At 37.8% G+C, this 20,633-nt stretch overlaps 1 protein-coding gene across 2 annotated transcripts in view; it reads left to right on the top strand.

The window, feature by feature from the left end:
* rexo1 (REX1, RNA exonuclease 1 homolog) overlaps window positions 1-20,633 on the top strand; it is a 90,547-nt gene that overhangs the window by 44,429 nt on the left and 25,485 nt on the right. For both annotated transcript variants that reach the window (XM_069928730.1, XM_069928731.1), the window contains exons 3-8: window positions 3,111-3,206; window positions 4,865-5,069; window positions 8,087-8,247; window positions 11,921-12,055; window positions 13,230-13,353; window positions 16,243-16,368. In XM_069928730.1, the coding sequence (XP_069784831.1) occupies window positions 3,111-3,206; window positions 4,865-5,069; window positions 8,087-8,247; window positions 11,921-12,055; window positions 13,230-13,353; window positions 16,243-16,368 (847 nt within the window). The remainder of the gene's footprint in view (window positions 1-3,110; window positions 3,207-4,864; window positions 5,070-8,086; window positions 8,248-11,920; window positions 12,056-13,229; window positions 13,354-16,242; window positions 16,369-20,633) is intronic.

The raw sequence follows: 20,633 nt of genomic DNA, 5'->3' as shown, positions 1-20,633 counted from the left end.
TAGGAGGTGGTTCTGATTCTCTTTCCTCACACTGTTTATTTAAAGTCCCCTACTCTCAGTACTGTTCTTTATCAACACCTCTTTACTTTTCATGCCTCTTTAAAAAAAATTATTGTAAAAATGGTTTGTATGAATGTTTACACTATGATACTGCCACAAAACATCGAATTTCGTGACTTGTTCATGACAATAAATTCTGATGCTACTTGTGTATTTGTATTGAATATAGCAGCTCCACAAATGTTTGGTAGTGTATCCCACGTGTAATTTGTTAGTTTTTCACATCTTCAGAAGCCTTGAGTAATCTTTTGTTTTTCAGTAATTTGAGTCGATGAAAAGGAAAGCACTTTGGGTCTCCCAAGGGGATACTATTGAATCTCGAGCAAATAGGTGTTGAGTTGTCTCGAGAGGAGTGTAACTGGGAGGAGATGCAATAACATTATGGAGCTAATAGCAAGTTATTTTTACTTCTCATTTCTCCAAACCTTGCTCTAAACCTTGCACTCCATCATGACATAATTGGTAATTAAGTTAAAACAGGAGGGAGATTGGTTTGCCTCATGGGATGATTTCTTTGGATAATTTTCATGCATTGTTACTTTACCTGTGTGTATACACCGATTTAATGCGAATTTGGATATAACACTATAAGTCATTGGACCCTTCCCCTGCGGGTACCAAAGCCCGCAGATGCTCAAGTCCATTATTATTACAAGAGTAAATTAAGCAAGCAAGTGATCCTGGCAGGAGCAGGGACGTCAGGCTCCTGGACAGGGGCGTGGACCGTCTGCCACTTGTTACTCTGACAGACTACGGGGCAGAGTTGCAAGTTCTCTCTCCGTGAATGTAGTCCTTGCGACTTTGAAACTCATTTAAACATGCTGCTGAGCAGCGTTAAACTGTGAGCGTTCAGCATTGCACATTTAATTTGTTTCCTGCTGGTGAAATTGCCATTTCTGGTTTACTAAAAATTAATTTGCACTTTAATTTCAACTTTAACAACAACAATTTATTGAAACCTTGTTTAGCGCGACCCCACCTTATTCGCGATGAGATTTTATGGACCCCAATGATCACGTTATAAAGGGCCACATTTTATTGTATAAAAATAGTTGTTAGTGTACTGACATTTGTTAGTATTGTTCTAATTATTAGGGTCCAAAGTTTAGAGACATGCTTCGACTTAAAATAAGCATTAAGAAATTGCCTTGTTATTCTTTCCAGTGAGAGGGTATTTTTTAATAAAAAAGGGAATCATATAAATCAGTGGTTCTCAACCTTTTTCTTCCCACTCACCTACCACCTTGAGCAATCCCTTACTAATCACAGAGCACCTATGGCATAGGGAATACTTAAAGTGGTGTGTGAGTGGGAAAAAAAGGTTGAGAACCACTGATAAAAATCATAAAAGCGCAGACTAGCATCTCTCGCTTGCATGAGTAAGCTATGTACATAACTTCAGCAAGTGTGAGCAATAACTAATGTTTAACGCATTGCAAGAATAACTGAACATTATATACAGTAGATTCAAACTTTAAAAAAAGTTATTTTAATTTACTGCTGCACATTTTCAGTTAGAACTTCGGAAAATCTCACAAATATAACAAAATTGTCGTTTTTAAATTTGTTTTATGATATTGTGAGAAACTAATGCTTAACGATTTGAATGCCAACATTCAAAGGAAAAGATGACTTCTTGATGCCTTGAAATATACACACAGATACTTGGAAATGAGACTAAATTGTATCTTCCATTCTTTGATTATCTTTATGTATTTTCAGTTAACACCCGTTCCCTTTTAGAAAGAATTCAAGGAATTTGTATTCATTTCATATTTTGGTAATTTGTCAAGGGTTCCACCCTATCCCAGTTAATTAGCATGTTCGAGGCTTGATCCTCAATGTGACTATTTTTAACTCTGGTTCCATTTATATAATCATTTTATCTTTCCCTGTCTGTTTTCCCAAAGTGATGTCTCTTTCTTATAAACCATGTGTAATATGTTCATTTTGATCTTTCTTTATCTTCTGCCCCTATAACCTCTAAGTATTTTGCATTGTATTCACCTGTTTGGTTTACTAGTGCATTTAATAAAAATATAGGATATCTATGCTCAGGCTCACTTCCAACAAAGTCATCTGTACATAACTTGATATGCAAATTTACTGCCTCCTTGTACATCTTTTGTCATGAACGCTCATATGATTACTTCTGATGGTGTGCCTATCTAAATAATTTATAAAAATTAACAGCTGTGGTCTTTTATCTGCTATCTGATGGTGCAGATCTTCCTTTGTGAGATTGAAGATGGGGGGGGGGGATAAAAGCCCTCTGCAAAGGATCAGATTGCCAGATCTCGGCCAATAAATTTGAACAGTTTTTTTTTCTGAATGCCTCTCAGAAAATTTTGGGTTTCATCATTCCTAAATTTCTTCCTGAACTCGATTGCTCATCTCTTTGGATACCAAGAGTCATTTTTTGTGATAACAACTTCATGAAATTGCTCCATGACCTTCATTCTTACTTTCAAATGCCATTTTTCTACTGTTGTGGTGTAGAAATTGCCTGAACAAAGGTGCTTCTTTAACCATCACTCGTCTTTTTCCCTCCATGGTTGTTGAATGAATTATTGAACGTTTTCAGCATTTCATATTTATTTGATGGATAGCATTTTAACTTTGCTTTTGATATGAAACGCTACAAACTATGTTGGGCTTAAACACTTGACCAAAACTGGTTTAAAAAAAATTACTGTCTTAATTTTATTGTACTATATTTTAACAACCAATATGTCTCCTAAGAGAATTTGTACAATTCTGATTATTCAGTTATGCAAAATTTCTTAATACTTTGCCTGAGTTTAACCTTTGCAATTTTGCATATTAACATAATTTCATGGTGATAGATGTGTACTTGTTATCAAGCCACTTTTTAAAGTACAGTTTTCTGATTTTCTTTAAAGTATGTCGTGTAGGAAATGACCAAATAATCTTAATAGAACATGGAAAAAAGTGGTCTGAGCAATGTAAGGGCTGTACTTGCATGACTTACAAATGTTACTAATAATTTTTTTGTTTTTTTTATGTATATTATATATATATAAAATTAGATAGTTCTAGAAAGTGAAGAACAAAAAGAATCAAGTTTAACTACACTCTTCCCAGGACAGAAAAGAAGAATTTCACATATTTCAAAGCAAGAAAATGTAAGTGCCCATTTAGAATTGTACTTTACCAATGTAGATTAATTTAGACCCATCTTGTACTCCAGTTAAAGCTTTGATTAGCTTAAAAGTTGATGTGCAAATTTATATTGGAAGCACAGAAATACTGGTGGAACTAAGGAGGACTTGCAGCACCCATAGGAGGTAAAGATAGGCAGTTGATGTTCAGGGCCTGAGCCCTCCTTCAAGCCATGAGTTTTTTTTTTTTAAAAATGATCCTAAAACTATTTTTTTAAGCTTGTACCTTAAAATTAAAATTTTGGAAATGACATTATGACTTGAACCATGGATAGAGTACAAGTACTTCTAATATCTATTTCAACATAATCAATATTGGTATGTTAAAGATGTATTATTTACCAATTGAGAACAAAAAAAAAGAGGTGGAAGTAAGCCATTCAACTGTTCACGTATATCATAGCTAATCTATCACAGTACTGCTTTACTGCACTATTCCCACACAACTTGCTTCATTTTATATCCAGAAATCTGTCACTCCCTATTCAGCGTCTGAACCTTCACACCCCTCCAGGATAATGAATTCTGAAGATTTTCCATCCATGGAAAAAATTTGTCCTCAAGTTGGACCTAAACAGCCTATCCCTGGTTCCCGCTCATTGATTGTAGGAAACACCCTCCGGATTTAGTCTGTTAACTTCAGATAGGGTTTGATGAGATTCGTCATCTTCAAACTGTAAAGAATTCCAGCCCTTTTTAACCTGCTGAGTTTCTCCAGCATTTGTGTGTTTTTTCAATAATTCCAGCCCGTGTGCTCAATTTCTCCTTGCACAGTAAAGCGGGCAACCTGGAAACCAGTCCAGTCAATTTTCAATGGTAATTGGAACTTTCAAATTCATAAACTGTTCACAATGCTTCTATGCAGTCTCCTCAAAACCCTCTAAAATTGCAAAAAAAAAGCATTATCTTCTGTTTTCAAATCTTCATGTATTTGGGAGTATTTGCCTTTCTAATATTTAATTGCACCTGAGTGTTGGTTTTCAGTAACCAGTATCCAAGCACGAAGGTCCTTTTGAACATCACCATTAGGGACCTAAAATTTTGAATTTGTCCAGTCTGCTGGTGGAGAATGGAGCACTTCATATTATTTTTGAAGCATGTTGAATCCCATGTGACTTTAAGGACCCAATTTAGAAATGCATCTTGATGCCATAGATATATAGGTAGATTCAGGACTGGTGATACCTAGCCACAAAAGGCAGCAACATTTCTTTTCCAGTTGTCTTAATGGTCATATTTTTCAATTCTAATTTACTACTTAGTGAATGTGAAACAGTCATATAATTCAGATAAAGATAGGTGGGTGGACGCTTGTATTGAATGTGACACCTGTGTTCTGTTGGATGAAATGTCAGTTCTGTGCAGGTTGCCATGGTATGATTAGGGACCTGTGGCTTTCTTGCACTGGACTGTTGTATTTTAGCTAAAATCTGCCGTGAATTGGACGGGCTACTTTAGATGAATAATCAACCAACACCTCTTTTAAAAAAAAAAATGATCAAAATTGATTTTAAATTCTTAAACTTTATCCTAGCATCTATGTTTTGCTTTCCTGAGCCAGTGGAGATTTCTTTTTGTGCATACAAGGGAAGAAGGTGACAACTTAAATTATTTTTCGACAGGTGGAGCCAGCCAAACCGGTCATCCGTCCTTTTCGCAGACTTACCGCCCAAGAAGTTTGCTATCAGCGGAGTTTGATCGCACAGCAGCAGGCAGCACATCTTGCAGAAATAGAAAAAACAGTCAGTGTCTCTTTCATCAATCGAGGGAAGAAGCAAAGAATTGCACATAAGCCAAAGGCAGAGATGATGTCATTGACTGATCAACGTAAGCAGACTTTCTTTTCATATTCAACACTGAATATAATCTTAATTCAATTTTAGTTCCCGACAGCAGTATTTTGACCCACCCTGTAATGTCCTTATCCATGACCTGTGTTTTTTTTAAAAAAAAAGACATAATGCTGGAGAAACTCAATAGGACAAACAGTGTACTTTTCTTTAGTTGTGTGATTTTTAATTTGTTTATGGGGGGAGGGGGTTAGTACTTGGTTAATAAGCAAGGGGAGCTTTATTTTGTTTTGATAAGAAGGGGGTGTTTTTTTATTGTTAAAATGTTATAATGTTTTGGGCTTAAGCCCTTCATCAAGGTTTGTGCAAAATGTAGGCAGGTTCCCTAGGTTGGTTATGTATCTTTACCATTGCTATATCAAGTACCTTTTTGATCTGCTGAGTTTCTCCAGCATTGCGTTTTTACTTCAGTCAGACTTTTGTGTTTTACACCTGCGTATTTTTAAACCAATTTCCTTGCTCTCCAGCTAAAGATGGCAGTAATGTATGATGTAAGGTTTCTCTCATGGATAAATGAAAAGTCTCGATAATCTGAACTCAAGAATTCTTGGCTTCATAATTTTAGTGTATAGGGTAGGCTTTGTAGACTCATTTTATTATTCTGCTGTATAGTACTTTAAGAATATAATTCTGGGGTTTGTTTAGGATCGTCAACCTCAACAAAACATTGAATTCTATAAACCTGATTTATCTTTTCACATCAATGCTGAAAATGCAAAGTTTCCCTTGTGTGTGACTGATGGCCTTAACACCATATTTGAAACTTTTGTCAGTTAAAAAGAAAACTAATTTATTTCCCAAGTGACTCAAGTATGAATCTTTAAAGGTTAACAGAAATTCAGAACATTGTACTTCCTGGAGATTGATTTGAAAGGGAAATGCAAAGAAATTTACTTCAGCAATGTATCTCTTACTTCAAACGGAAACCCCCAATCAAGAGGTTCATAAATCCAGGCAGAGATGGGAATCAGACTTAAATGTAGGAATGAATGAGGAAAGCAAATCTGAACTATGTTGGGATAGTATGACTAATATGATAAATATCAGATATAAATTAGTACAATATAATTTTTTGCATCAATTATATCTCATCACACCGCAGAAATTAAACAAATTAAATTCAGACTTATCAGACCAATATTTTAGAGATGGCAAAGAGGGAGGAACCTGGTAATGTTCTAAAGTAAGACCGTTTTGAGTCGATCTAGGAAATTTCATAGAGTAGATTACAGGAATTAAATTTCCACAAAACTCAGAATTATTCTTACTGGGTAATATTACAGGGATAATACCTAAATTGTAACTACCTAAATATCAAATAGAATTGGTTAAAATTGAATTGGCAGTGGCTAGAAAATGTATAGCAGTTGCTTGGAAGTCTGATTCATATTCTAGGTATGACACATTGGAATGCAGAAATAGTTTGTTGAATTCCTCTTGAGAAAATTACCCATAACTTAATAAATAATATGACATTTTTATGTTTGTCCATATTTACAATTTTTAGATTTAAATCTTTAATTGTGTTCTGACTAACCATCGAGACCTGGGTTGATCTTCTCCAAAGAAAATTAAATGAAACATCAATTTATGATCCTTGGAATATGCAGGTTTTTTCAGCGATCCATTCTGCTTTCTTTTCCTTTTCCTTTACTTGCTTTTTGTTTGTATCTACTCTTTGGGCTTTTTTCTTGGGTGGATGGGGTTGGGGCATAATCATCAAGGAATAAATACTGGATTTACATTTGTACTTTAATTCTTAAATTTGTAGTTGCATGTATGGTCAACATTTTTAAATATACTATTTTAAAAAATCACTGGACTTCCCACTGCTCAATGCTCATTAAAAGCTACTGATGGGATTCAATTTAAAATTTGAGATTGATTAATTTTCTTTAGGCAAGGGGTTTGAGAGTTACAAAAAGAAGCTAGATTTAATGAAATGGTTATAAGGCTCAAGCACCTGTGTTCCTGGTTATGTTGTCAAAGCTTGGATACTATTTCAAGGCATCACTTTTGCACATGATCCTGGGCAGTGGTGTGGGTTCAGGGTTAAAAGAGAAAAGTTTAAGAGGAACTTCTTCACGTAGAGAGTGACGGGAGTGTGGAATGAGCTGCCAGCTGAATTGGTAAATGCTGGCACAATTTTAACATTTAAGAAAAATTTAGATGTGTACAGGGATAGAAGGAGTAAGGAGGGAAATAGTGTAGGTGCAGGTCATTGGGACTAGGCAGAATAGTAGTTCTGCACAGACTAGAAGGGATGAAGGGCCTTTCTGTGCTTCAGAGTTCAATGGTTCTAATATAAAGCAGAATACCAAGTAGAATAAAAATAACAAAAAAAGTCTGCTTAATACTAATTAAAAACCTGATTAAATCACTTGCAACTATGGCCCTGCGTTGAAATTAAAGATAGCACATGGTTTAGGATGCTTGCATGAATTCCACACCCTATGTTCTGGGGAATTATAAAAAAAATTAAGGATCCCTCGCTGGATTAGAAAGTAGTCACCTTTGCTTCACCGGGAAATCACAAGATTCCTTGCCATAATATACAAGATAGTCCCCGACTTGCGATGGTCCGACTTAGGATTTTTTCCACACTGATCCCATTGTCCTGCTCTATCCCGACAGCCCATGTCAGTCCCCACACTAATCCCACTTTACCTCTCTCTCCCCACAGCCCCGTGACGGTCCCCACACTGATCTCACTGCCCCGCTCTCTTCCCATAGCCCCGTGTCGGTCCCCACACTGATCTCACTGCCCCGCTCTCTTCCCATAGCCCCGTGTCGGTCCCCACACTGATCCATCTGCCCTTTTTTGATTTACAATTTTTTAAAAAACTTGCATTGGGATGCTGGAACGTAATCTCATCGTAAATTGAGGATGACCTCTATGTGGAAATGTTGGTTGTTTTGCATGGAAATCCTGACATTTCTCCACAAAACCTGTTAAACCAGCAGACTCGAATGTACTTTTTTTTTGTCCATCAGCTTCAGTGAAACAGAACACAGAACCAATAAAAAGAACTATATGTCCTAACAGTCCAAAAAACAGCGCACTTGGCTTAAAAACTCAAACAGCTATTGGCATGGCATCAAAAACTGTGTCAACTATAGCACAGAAGAGGGTAGCTCATACTCCTACTCTGAAGGTAAGCCTCCATAACTGACTTTTGTAAGGAATTGTGAATTCACTATCTGCAGTTTATTGTGCAGCAGTTAGATTTGTTAACATTTATTTGCAATGCAGCTACTGACCCATTCATTTCTTCCCCTTCTAAAAAGTGATTGGTTTTCTTTATTATTAGTAACTCCACCACATTTGGATATAGCTTTGCTGTGTGCATATGCAAAATCCTGTAAAACTTTGTTCCTTTATATATATAAAAAAAAACACTAAAAACACGACTCTTTGGGTAATGTGCAGGGAGGCCAGTGTAGAAATTGCAGGGGCTTTTGCAGAAATATTTAAGGTATGCTTAGCCATGGGTGTGATGCCAGAGGATGGAGGGTAGCTCGTGTTGTTCTGTTTATTTAAAAAAAAAGCTCCAAAAGTAACCTTGGAAATTGTAGGCCGATGAGCCTGACGTCAATAGTAGGTTAATTATTGGAAGGTGTTCTAAGTGTTCGGATATACAATTATTTAGATAGCCAGGAGCTGGTTAGGGATAGTCAACAAGGTTTTGTGCATGGTAGGTCATGTTTAACAAATTTTATAGAATTTTTCAAGGAGGTTACCAGGAAAGTTGATGAAAGGAAGGCTGTGGATGTTGTCTACATGGATTTAGTAAGGCATTTGACAAGGTCCCACATGGGAGGTTAGTCAGGAAGATTCAGACACTCTGCATTCATGGTGAAGTAGTGAACTAGATTCAACAATGGCTGGATGGGAGTAGCCAGAGGGTAGTGGTGGATGATTACTTCTAAGACCGGAGCCTTTAACTAGTGGTGTGTCTCAGGTATCATTGCTGGGATTATTGTTGTTTGTTATCTATATCAATGTTCTGGATGATAATGTGGTAAATTGGTTCAGCAAGTTTACAGATGACATTAAGATTGGAGGCATTGTGGACAGCAAAGAAGCTTTTTAAGGCTTGCAGACAGATTTGGACCAGCTGGAAAAATGGACTGAAAAATGGCAGATGGAATTTAATGCAGACAAATGTGAGCTGTTGCATTTTGGAAGGATAAACCAAGAAAGACGTATACCAAGGGTGGCCAACCTTTTAATTTTAAATTTAGACATACAGCACTGTAACAGGCCATTTTGGACCGTGTGCCCGTACTGCCCAATTAACCCACATCCCCACCCAGTACATACTTGTGGGCCAAAATGGCCTGTTATTGTGCTGCATGTCTAAATTAAAAATTGGCCACCCCTGACATACATGGTAAATAGAAGGGCACTTAGGAGTGTGGGAGAACAGAGGGATCTGGGACTACAGATGCATAATTTCCTGAAAGTGGTGCTATAGGTAAATAGGGTTGTGAAGAGAGCTTTTGGCATATTGGCATATTTGTAAATCAAAGTATTGAATATAGAAGTTGGTATGTTATGGTAAAGTTGTACAAGACATTGGTGAGGCCAAATTTGGAATATTGTGCGCAGTGTTGGTCGCTTAACTGCAGGAAAGATGTCAATAAGATAGAGAGTGCAGAAATTTTTTTCTCAGAAGTTGCCTGGACTTCATGAACTGAGTTACAGGGAAAGGTTAATAGGTTAGGACTTTATTCCCTGGATCATATGAGGGGAGATTTGATAGCAGTGTATAAAATTATGAGGGGGATAGACAGAGAAAATATAGATAGACTTTTTCCAATGACGGTAGATGAGATACAAACTAGAGGACATGGGTTTAGGGGGAACTTCTTCACACAGAAAGTGATGGGAGTGTGGTCAGAGCAGCCAGTTGAAATGGTGAATGTGGGCTCCGTTATAACATTTAGAAAGAATTTAGACAAGTACATGGATGGGAGAAATATGGATGGCTATGGACTGGGCAAAAAAATGGTTTGGCACAGACTAGAGGGGTCTGTTTCTCTGCTGTTGTGCTCTAGGGTTCTATATAAAAAGGCAAATGGTATGTTGGCCTTCATATCAAGAGGGTTTGAGTATAGGAACAAGGATACCTTACTGCAGCTGTACAGGGCCTTGGTGAGACCCCACCTGGAGTATTGTGTCCAGTTTTGGTGACCTTATCTAAGGAAGGATGTTCTTGCAATGGAGGGAGTGCAGAGGCGATTCACCAGGCTGATACCTGGAATGGCAGGAATGACTTATGAGGAAAGATTGCGCAAATTGGGATTGTACTCGCTGGAGTTTAGAAGATTGAGAGGGGATCTCATAGAGACCTATAAAATTCTGGCAGGACTGGACAGAATGGATGCGGAAGGGATGTTTCCAATGGTGGGGGGAGTCCAGAACCCGGGGCCATGGTTTGAGGATAATAGGCAAACCATTTAGGACCGAGATGAGGAGGAATTTCTAGACTCAGAGGGTGGTGAGTCTGTGGAATTCATTGCCACAGAGGGCAGTAGAGGCAGGTTCATTAAATATATTTAAGAGGGAATTAGATCTATTTCTTCAGTAGAAGGGTATTAAAGGTTACGGAGAGAAGGCGGGGACGGGGTACTGAACTTTAAGATCAGCCATGATCTCGTTGAATGGCGGAGCAGGCTCGAAGGGTCGAATGACCTACTCCTGCTCCTATCTTCTATGTTTCTATGATATAAGAACAATGAAAATTAAACCAATTATATTACAATCTGTTACCTTGCATAATCTATTAATTAGTTCTTCCATTTCAACAGCTCAGTTGAAAAGGAAGCTTTGACTATTTTTTTTCCTTTATTAATTCCAAGAAGATAGTGTGGTAGTTATAGTACACTGTTTTGAATTAATTGTTGTTTTGCATGATATTGTGGTATTCAGTTTAATCTCTACTTCCTTCCATTCCTGCTGGAATAAAGATTTTCCATTCAAGTTTTTGTTTTATTTTTCCTGTTCACTGATTCTCTCACCTTCATTAGGACCAAAGACAAATAATCTATTTATAACTTGATTAATTTTTTAAAAGTTATCAGCACGGTAACAGGCCTTTCCAGCCCATGAGCCCTTGCTGCCCAAATACCCCAATTAAGATACAACCCCCCTACGTTTTGAAGGGTGGGAGGAAACCTATGCAGAAACAGGGAGAATGTAGAAACTTTTTTCAGACTGCATCAGATTTGAGCCCGGGTCACTGCTGCTATAATAGCGTTGCACTGCTCTGCTCATTGTGCCGTCCCGCTAACTCCCAAACACTCTTAGCTGCTTAGTGTTGGATGAGTAATGTACAAATATTGCCTGAAAGTAAAGCATATTTGTAACTAGAATCTTAATTTGTTTATGCACTTTAAGATATGTGGAAATTAATTTTTTTGACAAGAGTTCAAGTTATAATACACGATCCATTATCCGGAACCCTTGGGGGACAGTGTGTTTGAATTTCGAAAAGCCCACCCGCATTGTGCTGCAGTATCCACCCCCACCTCCTTCCAGTAGACCGGCTGCCTCCCCCGACTGCGGACCCTCGGCTGCCTCCCCTGACCGTCTGACCCCACTTGCCGGATTTTGGAGCTTTCCGGATTTTAGATGTCCGGATAAAGGATCGTGTACCTGTATAGCATTTGCACCAGGTAACCCACATAGATAACCAAGATTATCTTGGTTTCTGCTATTTGAAATGTTCATGTCCATTGTGCAAATCAGAAAAAAACACTAGGATCTAAATAAATCTGTTTCCTGTACTTCTCAACCCTCATGTGCCCTCCCCTCCAAATAAGTCAAGCTTGAAGAGACCCACAATCCCTGCAGAATATGGCTCAAAGGTTCCAACAAACGTGAGGCAACGATATTTGAATGTCTTCATTGATGAATGTTTGAAAATCTTTAGATCTGAAGAAATGGCTTATGACAAGGTATGAAATTTTTAACCATGGTGAAATCACTTGCGTAATTATGGTAGGTGAAAAACTGTTCTCATCATGGTGCATTTGAAATGTAATACTTTTTTTAAAAAAGATTGCATGCCAAGCAATCTATGTGACTGTTAATTGCTAGCTGCTTTTTGAATTGATTATTAATTATGTTGGCAAACATTATTTGCTAATTACAATACCTAAAAATATATACATGAGAAACAGTATGTGAGAAGAGAGTTAATACTATGAATATAAAATCAAATGGCTTTTATCTTTTGTAGTAGCAATTCTCAATGTCTCTTTTGGATTTAAAAACATTGCTAGATCTTAAAGAGAATTAAAGTTAGGGGAAGAACTTTAAATGTGGTAGTCCCCGACTTACAACCATGTTCGATGCTGACCAACTGGTCATATCTCAAAACCGGTGCAAGTTCAATTTGTTTTATCATTCATTGGATACAGCATGGTGGCCACCAAGCCAGCTCTCGTGAGAGTTTGGCCACCCATGCCATAAGTAGGCCCCTACTTTCACCCCAAAAGCATAATTTTCATATTTACATTTATTTTTCTTTGTTTTAAATTTATATAGTTTTTTTTAGTTGTATGTTGCATAGGATTACCTATATGTAGATACTATAAGATCAGGATGGATTTCAGATATAGATTTGGAGCACAATTGCCAAGCGATCTTTTCATTTAGTTAGATTTTTTTTAATGTCTGGACTTTTGGAATCTTGTTTTCACTGCGTTTATCTTTTTTAAATCTTGGTGATACAGCATGGTAACATGCTCTCTGGCCCATAAGCCTGTGCTGCCCAAGTGCACTAATGAACCTACAAACCCTGTATGTTTTGGGGAGGGGGGAGGGGGGGGTGGGAGAAAACCAGAGCACTCAGAAGAAACTCACAGAGAACGTACAAACTTTAGTAGACAGCACCAGATGGGAACCCAGGTTGCTGGCACTGTAATAGCATTGCTCTAACCGCTACGCTAACTGTTCTGGTTTTGAAAATGAACTTTACCTGTGTGATTATTTAACTTCCATCAGTGAAAATTAAATTATTTTCTTCTAAAATTTAAGCTGGAAACCTTGGCTATTTCTTCTAAATGCAATTTTGTTCATTTTGAAGCATCTCAGTCCAATTGTGATAACTTGATTTTGAAATTGCAGGCTTTGAGTGAAGAGAAAACAGTGTATCAACGAAGCACCAGTAGAACAGTCTACCTGAACGTGGCTGTTAACACCTTAAAGAAGTTAAGAAGCCAAAGCAATGCCAGGCCAGCACCTACAAAAAGTACGTTGCTACTTGATATTTATGTTTGCCTATCGGACTATAGGATTGGTATGATCGTGCCTTTTCTGAGTAAATTGTCCCAAAATATTTATATCCATTTGTTTAAATTATATTAATATGTGTATATATGATATTATTATGTGCGATGTATTGTGTGTGCACTGTGGTCCGGAGAAATGCTGTTTTGACTGGTTGTATATGTACAATCAGATGATAATAAATTTGACTGGTTTAGTTTAAATAGCATCTACCATTAACTCGTCCAAGTATCTTTTGAAAGGCCTTGCAATTTCTTTTGCAGTTTTTATATTGGAACAGAACCTAATTCAATTGTCTTATGTCATTTTACATGTACTCTTGAACAAGAGCTTTATTTACACTTTGTATCAAATGTGGAGTTGTATTCAAAATAATTTCATCTCAATGAAATGAATATTCTTCCACGGGAATTATTTTGTGCAAGTAGGTGTGATTTTGGTGAAGGTATTGAGGGAAGAGTCTGAAGTGCAGAGATTAATAAGAATAGGGCAGACTGGTTTAAGTTTGACCATCAATGACAGAGCAAAGTGAAAAGGAGTCAGGAAGCTGAAATTAGGAATGAAAATTCTTTGAGGTGGAGGAGTTTGATATAAGCTGTGGAAAATTGGAGAAGGGCTGAGACAAGGTCAAGAAAGAAAGAGGATACAAGGAAGAGAATTTTAAATTGCAGACTTTGAACTATCAAAAATGAGTAGCAGTATTTGTCTGAACTGAGATTTACAAGAGAAAACAAGATGCCAGTAAAACTGCCAGTAAAATACACAAGGTCTGGCGATTGCAGAGTGTTAAAGCAGCACAAGGCTTGATTTAGCAATAGGGCAGATTACAGTGGGTTGGGATCAGAAAGGTTGAAATGCAAGGAGTGAGGGACACAATGAAGAGTCCAGTTCAACCAACAACAGTCAGCATTAAAGTCATTGATAATGTGGCAAAGAATCAAGTCAACGACTCCTGTCTTTCCTGGGTTCAACCTGGAAACTGGGTACAAGCCAAAACACCATTAAGGTATTGACACAGATCTGGGAATAAGGTGAAATCAGTGAATGTGTGGAAACTGCTTTTTGGTTAATTGCAGATGGCATTTTCGGGTGGTGAGGGATACAAGAAAATGATCAGAGGTGTCTTTGAGGATAGATGAGTCCATGAAGAAAAAAGTCAACTTCAAAAAAAAAAATGAAGGTAAACAAGAAAATCTGCAGATACTGGGGTCCAGGGCAGAACACAAAAAAGTGCTGGACAAACTCAGCAGGTCACATAGCATCCATCAGAAGTAAAAGACAGTCAACATTACCAGGTCTAAGTCCTTCTTCAAGAGGGTGGAAAATCAGGCAACTCCTTGATAAAAGATGGGTGGGGTGGGGGAGAGGGGTTGTGGGAAGGTGGAGGAGTAAAGGCTATCAGTTAAGAGGTGAATACAGGTGAGAGAGTAGATGCTGAGAAGTGAGGGGGAGAAGGCACGGTGCTAAGGAATGAAGCTCTGACGAGAAAAGGAGTTGTGTAGCTGGAGGAAGCGAGAGAGGGATGAGGGAGAAAGAGACCAGGAGAGGGTTTAGCGGAAATTGGAGAATTAGAAATTGAAGAATACTCAATTGAAAAATATAGGGGCGACACAGTTAGCGTAGCGGTTAGCGCAATGCTATTATAGTGCCAGTGATGGGGTTTGAATCTGGTGCCGTCTGTAAGGAGTTTCTACATTTTCCCTGTGTCTGCTTGGGTTTCCTCCTGGTGTTCTGGTTTCCTTCCACCATTCAACAATGTACTAGGGTTGTAGTTTAATTGGGTGTTATTGAGCGGCACAGACACCTGTTCCCATGCTATTTGTCTAAATTTAAAAATCTAAATTTAAATTCCTTAAAAATTCTGACAAGGAAAATTTCAAAAGGATCTAGTTTGGGATAGCTGAGTCACTGCTGTCAGAGGAGTGAGTGCAAAGTAGCTCCACGGGTATTTGTCAGGTTAATTGGTCAGAATGGACTCCACTCTTGAGTCAAGCTTCTATCAAAATCATGATTTTAATGGTATTGGTCAAAATCTTGGATAAAAGACATTTGAAGGAAAAGAAGGAGTATATAACTATATAACAATTAGACCACAAAAACAGGTCAGTTTGGCCCCTCTAGTCCATGCTGAACACCTCTCTGACCTAGAGGCCAGTGGTGGGTGTAAATATGAATTGTAGGAGAACAGTCACTACTTTCAGTTGATATTCTCACTCAGAAGCTGAAACTTCCTCCCTCATTCTCCATATTGTATTGATTAACTTTGCTAGTGTTAGATTTGCAAATTAGTGTATTTCCCCACAAAAAAAAGAAGTCAACCTAATTTTTCAGTGAACTGTCAACGTGACGTCATCCACCTGTTCATGACATCGTGATCAAATTTAATATAAATAGTTACTCCATGGAAAAGCAATTCTGATCTGCTTATTTTTGTTTTGGAAAAGCAAGGACATTAAAGAAAAATTTGCACAATTTGTTAAAATAGTGGTGTGAAGCACTTTCACTTTAATGTTCCCTTTGCAACTTTGACCTGGATCTGGCTTCATGACGCAGCACAAAAATTAAAAAAAGATAAATGTGGTTCCATGGATGACGTAATCCTTATTGGGCCTGTCAAATGTTGCACATTGGAACGCTAAGTGTATGGGGTAAAATAGACCCTCACTTGCCTAAGCTTATCTTGACTCTCCATATAATGCAGATTTCTTACAGCTAAATGTTTAATAGACTGACAGTTATATTTGAATTATTTCAAATTAAGTAACAGCTCATTGTCATAAGGCTATTATGAAGACTCAGATGGTTCAGGTCAACCCTGTTTCAACTCCTGACTGCTTGTTCATTCTGCTAGAGACTCCTAATGCATCTGCAAACAAGAAGATGCTGTCACATGAAACCTTGCTTGGGGGAAGGTTGGCCATGAAGACGAGCTTCACTCTGAATAGATCTGGAAAGCAGCAAGATGTTGAACTGAGGGGTAAGTGAGTGGCCAAGTTGTCTACCCAGTTTGCCAGCATATGGCCCATATCTCTCTAAACCTTTCTTATTCATATACCTGTTTAAACATCACCCACCTTTACAACTCCTCCTGACAGCTTGTTTTACCTCTACCCATCACCCTCTGTGTTTATGTATTTTTTTTTTAAAAGTGCCCCCAAGTCCTTTTTAAATCTTCTCTTGTTTTACATTCTTCTACCTTAGGAAAAAGACTATGACTATTTGCTTTATCTATGCCCCTCACAATTTTGTAAGCCTCTAAGGCTTGCTTCATCCTCCTACACTTCAGGGAGAAAGATCCAAGACCTTCCAACCTCTCCTTGCAATTTAAATCTTGTCAGTACCGGGGAGCATTCTCTTGAATATTTTCTGCACCCTTTCCATATTCATATCTTTCCTACGTTTGGGTGACTGGATCTGCACACAAGTATGGTCTCACCAACATTACCAATGTAACACGATGTCCCTGCTCCTATACTTTATGGGCTGATTCAATGAAGGCAGTTGATCTATATAATGTTTAAGCTGTACACTTTAATATCTCTGGTTTACTGGTGGGAAGATTTACTTATAAGCAAAAAATGCTTCAGACGTTTGCAGAATAATGTGATTTGAACTTCCAATACACTTTGCTGTGAAATTGTCAGTGATTTCTCAATGGATTACTGACCTTGCTCAGAATGTTTTGAAAGACATTTTTGCCTAAAATTTGAAAAATTTAGTTAGGAAAGTTGAGCCTGGCTTCCAATTAAAACAGCAAAGATTACTAATTGCCCCTTTTGCGTCTCATCATGAGATGTGTTGAACTAAAATATTTTGTTCAAAAAAACACAAATAAAATGGGGCCAATTGTTGATTGAACATGCATCCAGGCATGTCAGACACTTAAAATCTTATGATGAATTCGTCATACTAATGGGTTAGATTGCAATAGTTGCTCTGTCACTGGGGACTGAGATCCCATTTGGCTCTTATTCACCTCATGAAGATGGTGGTTTTAGCTGAACAAGCAAAGTAAATCTGAAAAAGTGGAATGTCTTTGATTTTAAATACAGTGCAAATCTCAAAATTACCCTACCTGGGGTTTTTCCAGTTTATGTCCAAGTTTATCAGACTTTGGCTAAAAAGTGTTCTGTAATAATAGAGACTAAACATGTAAAATGCTTTTAAAATAACCTCTGGATTTGAAGTCTATTCCTCATGAGGAGTGATTTTTGCCTGGTCAAATAAAGATTATCATGATTCATAATCCATCTATTTCAAATGTTCAACCAAAAATGTCTTTAATATTAAATGAAATTATAGATTACAATTTGCAGAAGCCCTAATTCTAATCCCATAGACGCCAATTCATGAACTATCTCTTTAAATTGTAAAACTGTGGTCACAGCAGCAGGTGCTTTGGATCCCGGTACTGCTATAACTAACATGTAGACGTGCCGTCGGTGAATCACAGAGAGTCTGGAACTCCAACTTGAGTCACTAGACAACAAGCAGGTCACTGAGACGGAGCCACAAGGTTTGCAGCTCAACATTCGTGGAGTGAGGCCACCGCCCTTCAGTGGTCATGGAAATGGTGCAATGTGGCGGATACAGAGGTAGTGTCCCGATATGACCGAAGTGGCGGGTCAGTGTTAGCCCCGAGAAATCCTGAAGTATGTAATGGTTGTGGTTGATGTCAACCTGAGGCCGGCACGAGGCCGCATGGTGTTCGGATTGTCTGAAGTCGGTGGGAGGGGGTGGACTGTTGCTCTGCCGTCTCAAGAAATGGACTTATTTGTTGGTTTCCTCTTTGAACTGGGAATCAATAGCATTTAAGTCTTGCTGAAGCTGGTAAACCAGCACCAAGATGGCCGCGGTTGGATTTTTTGTAACATCTAAACAGAATTGCAACTGGGCTTACTGGTGTTCACCCCTAATTCTTTGAAATCCGTTGTTCAGTTAAAATTGAAAAGTTGTTCGTTACTGTGATCAGGAGGAATGGGTTAGGGCTTAAATAATTAGTTTTCTAAGTGGGATAGTCTCAGTAAAAAGATGGCAACCCCAGTGTATTCTGGCTGCTTGTTGTCTTTTAGATAGTAACCAATTTATTCCTAAGTGTATGCTCAATGCTTTGGAACATGCATTGTGTTAAATGTGCTATATAAATAAAGTACAACTCCAATTATCCAAAATGATCGTACCGGGCCCATTTTGGATATACGTTTTTTTTCAGTGTACCAATCATTTTTTTAAAAGTAGCCTAGTAGCAATAGCAAATCACTTGTAACAGTGTTTAAACAACAACAAAGAACAAGGTAAGGCTTTTAACATTAAAATAATGTTTAATTCTCACCCAAAAAAATGCTGGCCACCACCGATCACTGACACCTCCCCACTGAGGCCTTTTTTTTTTTATTTTTCACACTATGAACCATACTGACCAAAATACACACAAACATTTCCCTCTTAAATATACACAGTGTCATTTTCTCCCCTTTTCCCCCCTCCCTTCCCTCCCTCTTTCACCCCCCCTCCCCACCCACTCAACGTTCAACATATATGATACATTAAACCCATTAAACAATGTCATCACACAATGAAAATAAACAAGAAAGTTGTGTCTTCTACTTTTACATACTGGGTCAGTTCATTTCGTCGTCTTCTCCTTCTGTCATTTAAGGTGGTGGAAGTCCACGGTAGGACTTCTCTGTTGTGTTCCTCATACGGTTCCCAAATTTGTTCAAATACTGTGACTTTATTTCTTAAATTATATGTTATTTTTTCCAATGGAATACATTTATTCATTTCTATGTACCATTGCTGTATTCTCAGGCTATCTTCTAATTTCCAGGTTGACATAATACATTTTTTTGCTACAGCTAAGGCTATCATAATAAATCTTTTATGTGCTCCATCCAAATCGAGTCCTAGTTCTTTACTACTTATATTACTTAGAAGAAAGATTCTGGATTTTTTGATATGTTGCTTTTTGTGATTTTATTTAATACCTGATTTAGATCTTCCCAAAACTTTTCCACTTTCTCACATGCCCAAATTGCATGTACTGTTGTTCCCGTTTCCTTCTTACAGCGAAAACATCTGTCTGATACTGTTGGGTCCCATTTATTTAACTTTTGGGGCATGGTGTCTAGCCTGTATAACCAATTATATTGTATCATGCGTAACCTCGTGTTTATTGTATTTCTCATAGTTCCAGAGCATAGCTTTTCCTGTGTTTCATTCTTTATCTTTATGTTTAGATCTTGTTCCCATTTTTGTTTGGGTTTACAGCTTGTTTCCTCGTTCTCTTTCTCTTGCAGTTTGATGTACATGTTTGTTATAAATCTTTTAATTATCATTGTGTCTGTAATCACATATTCAAAACTGCTTCCTTCTGGTAACCTCAGCCTGCTTCCCAATTTGTCCTTCAAGTAGGTTTTCAGTTGGTGGTCTGCAAACATTATACCGTGAGTTATACCATATTTGTACTTCATTTGTTCAAAAGATAATAATTTATTTCCCGAAAAACAATTATCTATTCTTTTGATCTCTTTTCTCTCCCATTCTCTAAAGGAAAGGTTATCTATTGTGAAAGGGATTAGTTGATTTTGCGTCAATATTAATTTTGGTAGTTGATAATTTGTTTTATTCCTTTCTATGTGAATCTTGTTCCAAATGTTGAGCAGATGGTGCAGTACTGGTGAATTCCTATGTTGCACCAGCTTTTCATCCCACTTATATAGTCTATGTTCAGGTACCTTCTCCCCTATTTTATCTCTCCTGTCTTAGAGTTTGAGGTCCCTGCTGCCGCTGGAAGCCCAAGGTCCCCAGTCAATTCGGCTCCAAAAATATTTTGTTTTAATAGAATTTTGGATATCCTCGTTTATCCAAATTTAAAAAAAAAAAAAATTTTTGGATAACTAAGGATTTCAGAGAATTAGATTTTGAAAAATTGGAGTTGTACTGTTCTACTAAAATTACATATTCATTTGATTTTCTATAAAAGGTAAAAAGGGGAAACCAGGTAATTGTGGTAGTTAAAAAGCTGTAGAATTAATGGCAAATATGCAGATACACAATCCTTTATCCAGACATTTAAAATCTGGAAAGCTCCAGATACTGGCATTTTTTCCCTGGCGCTGGTACAGCGGAAGGAGAGAGAGAGAGAGAGCAGATTGGGTGGGGGGGAGGGTGGGTGGGGTGGGAGATAGCAGCTCGACTCGGGTGGGCAGGGGGTAGAGAGGTGGCAACGGGACTCAGGTC

Source organism: Narcine bancroftii, chromosome 3 (assembly GCF_036971445.1).
Source record: "Narcine bancroftii isolate sNarBan1 chromosome 3, sNarBan1.hap1, whole genome shotgun sequence".
NCBI classification, from domain to species: Eukaryota; Metazoa; Chordata; class Chondrichthyes; order Torpediniformes; family Narcinidae; genus Narcine; species Narcine bancroftii.
This window is presented reverse-complemented; position numbering and strand designations above follow the sequence as displayed.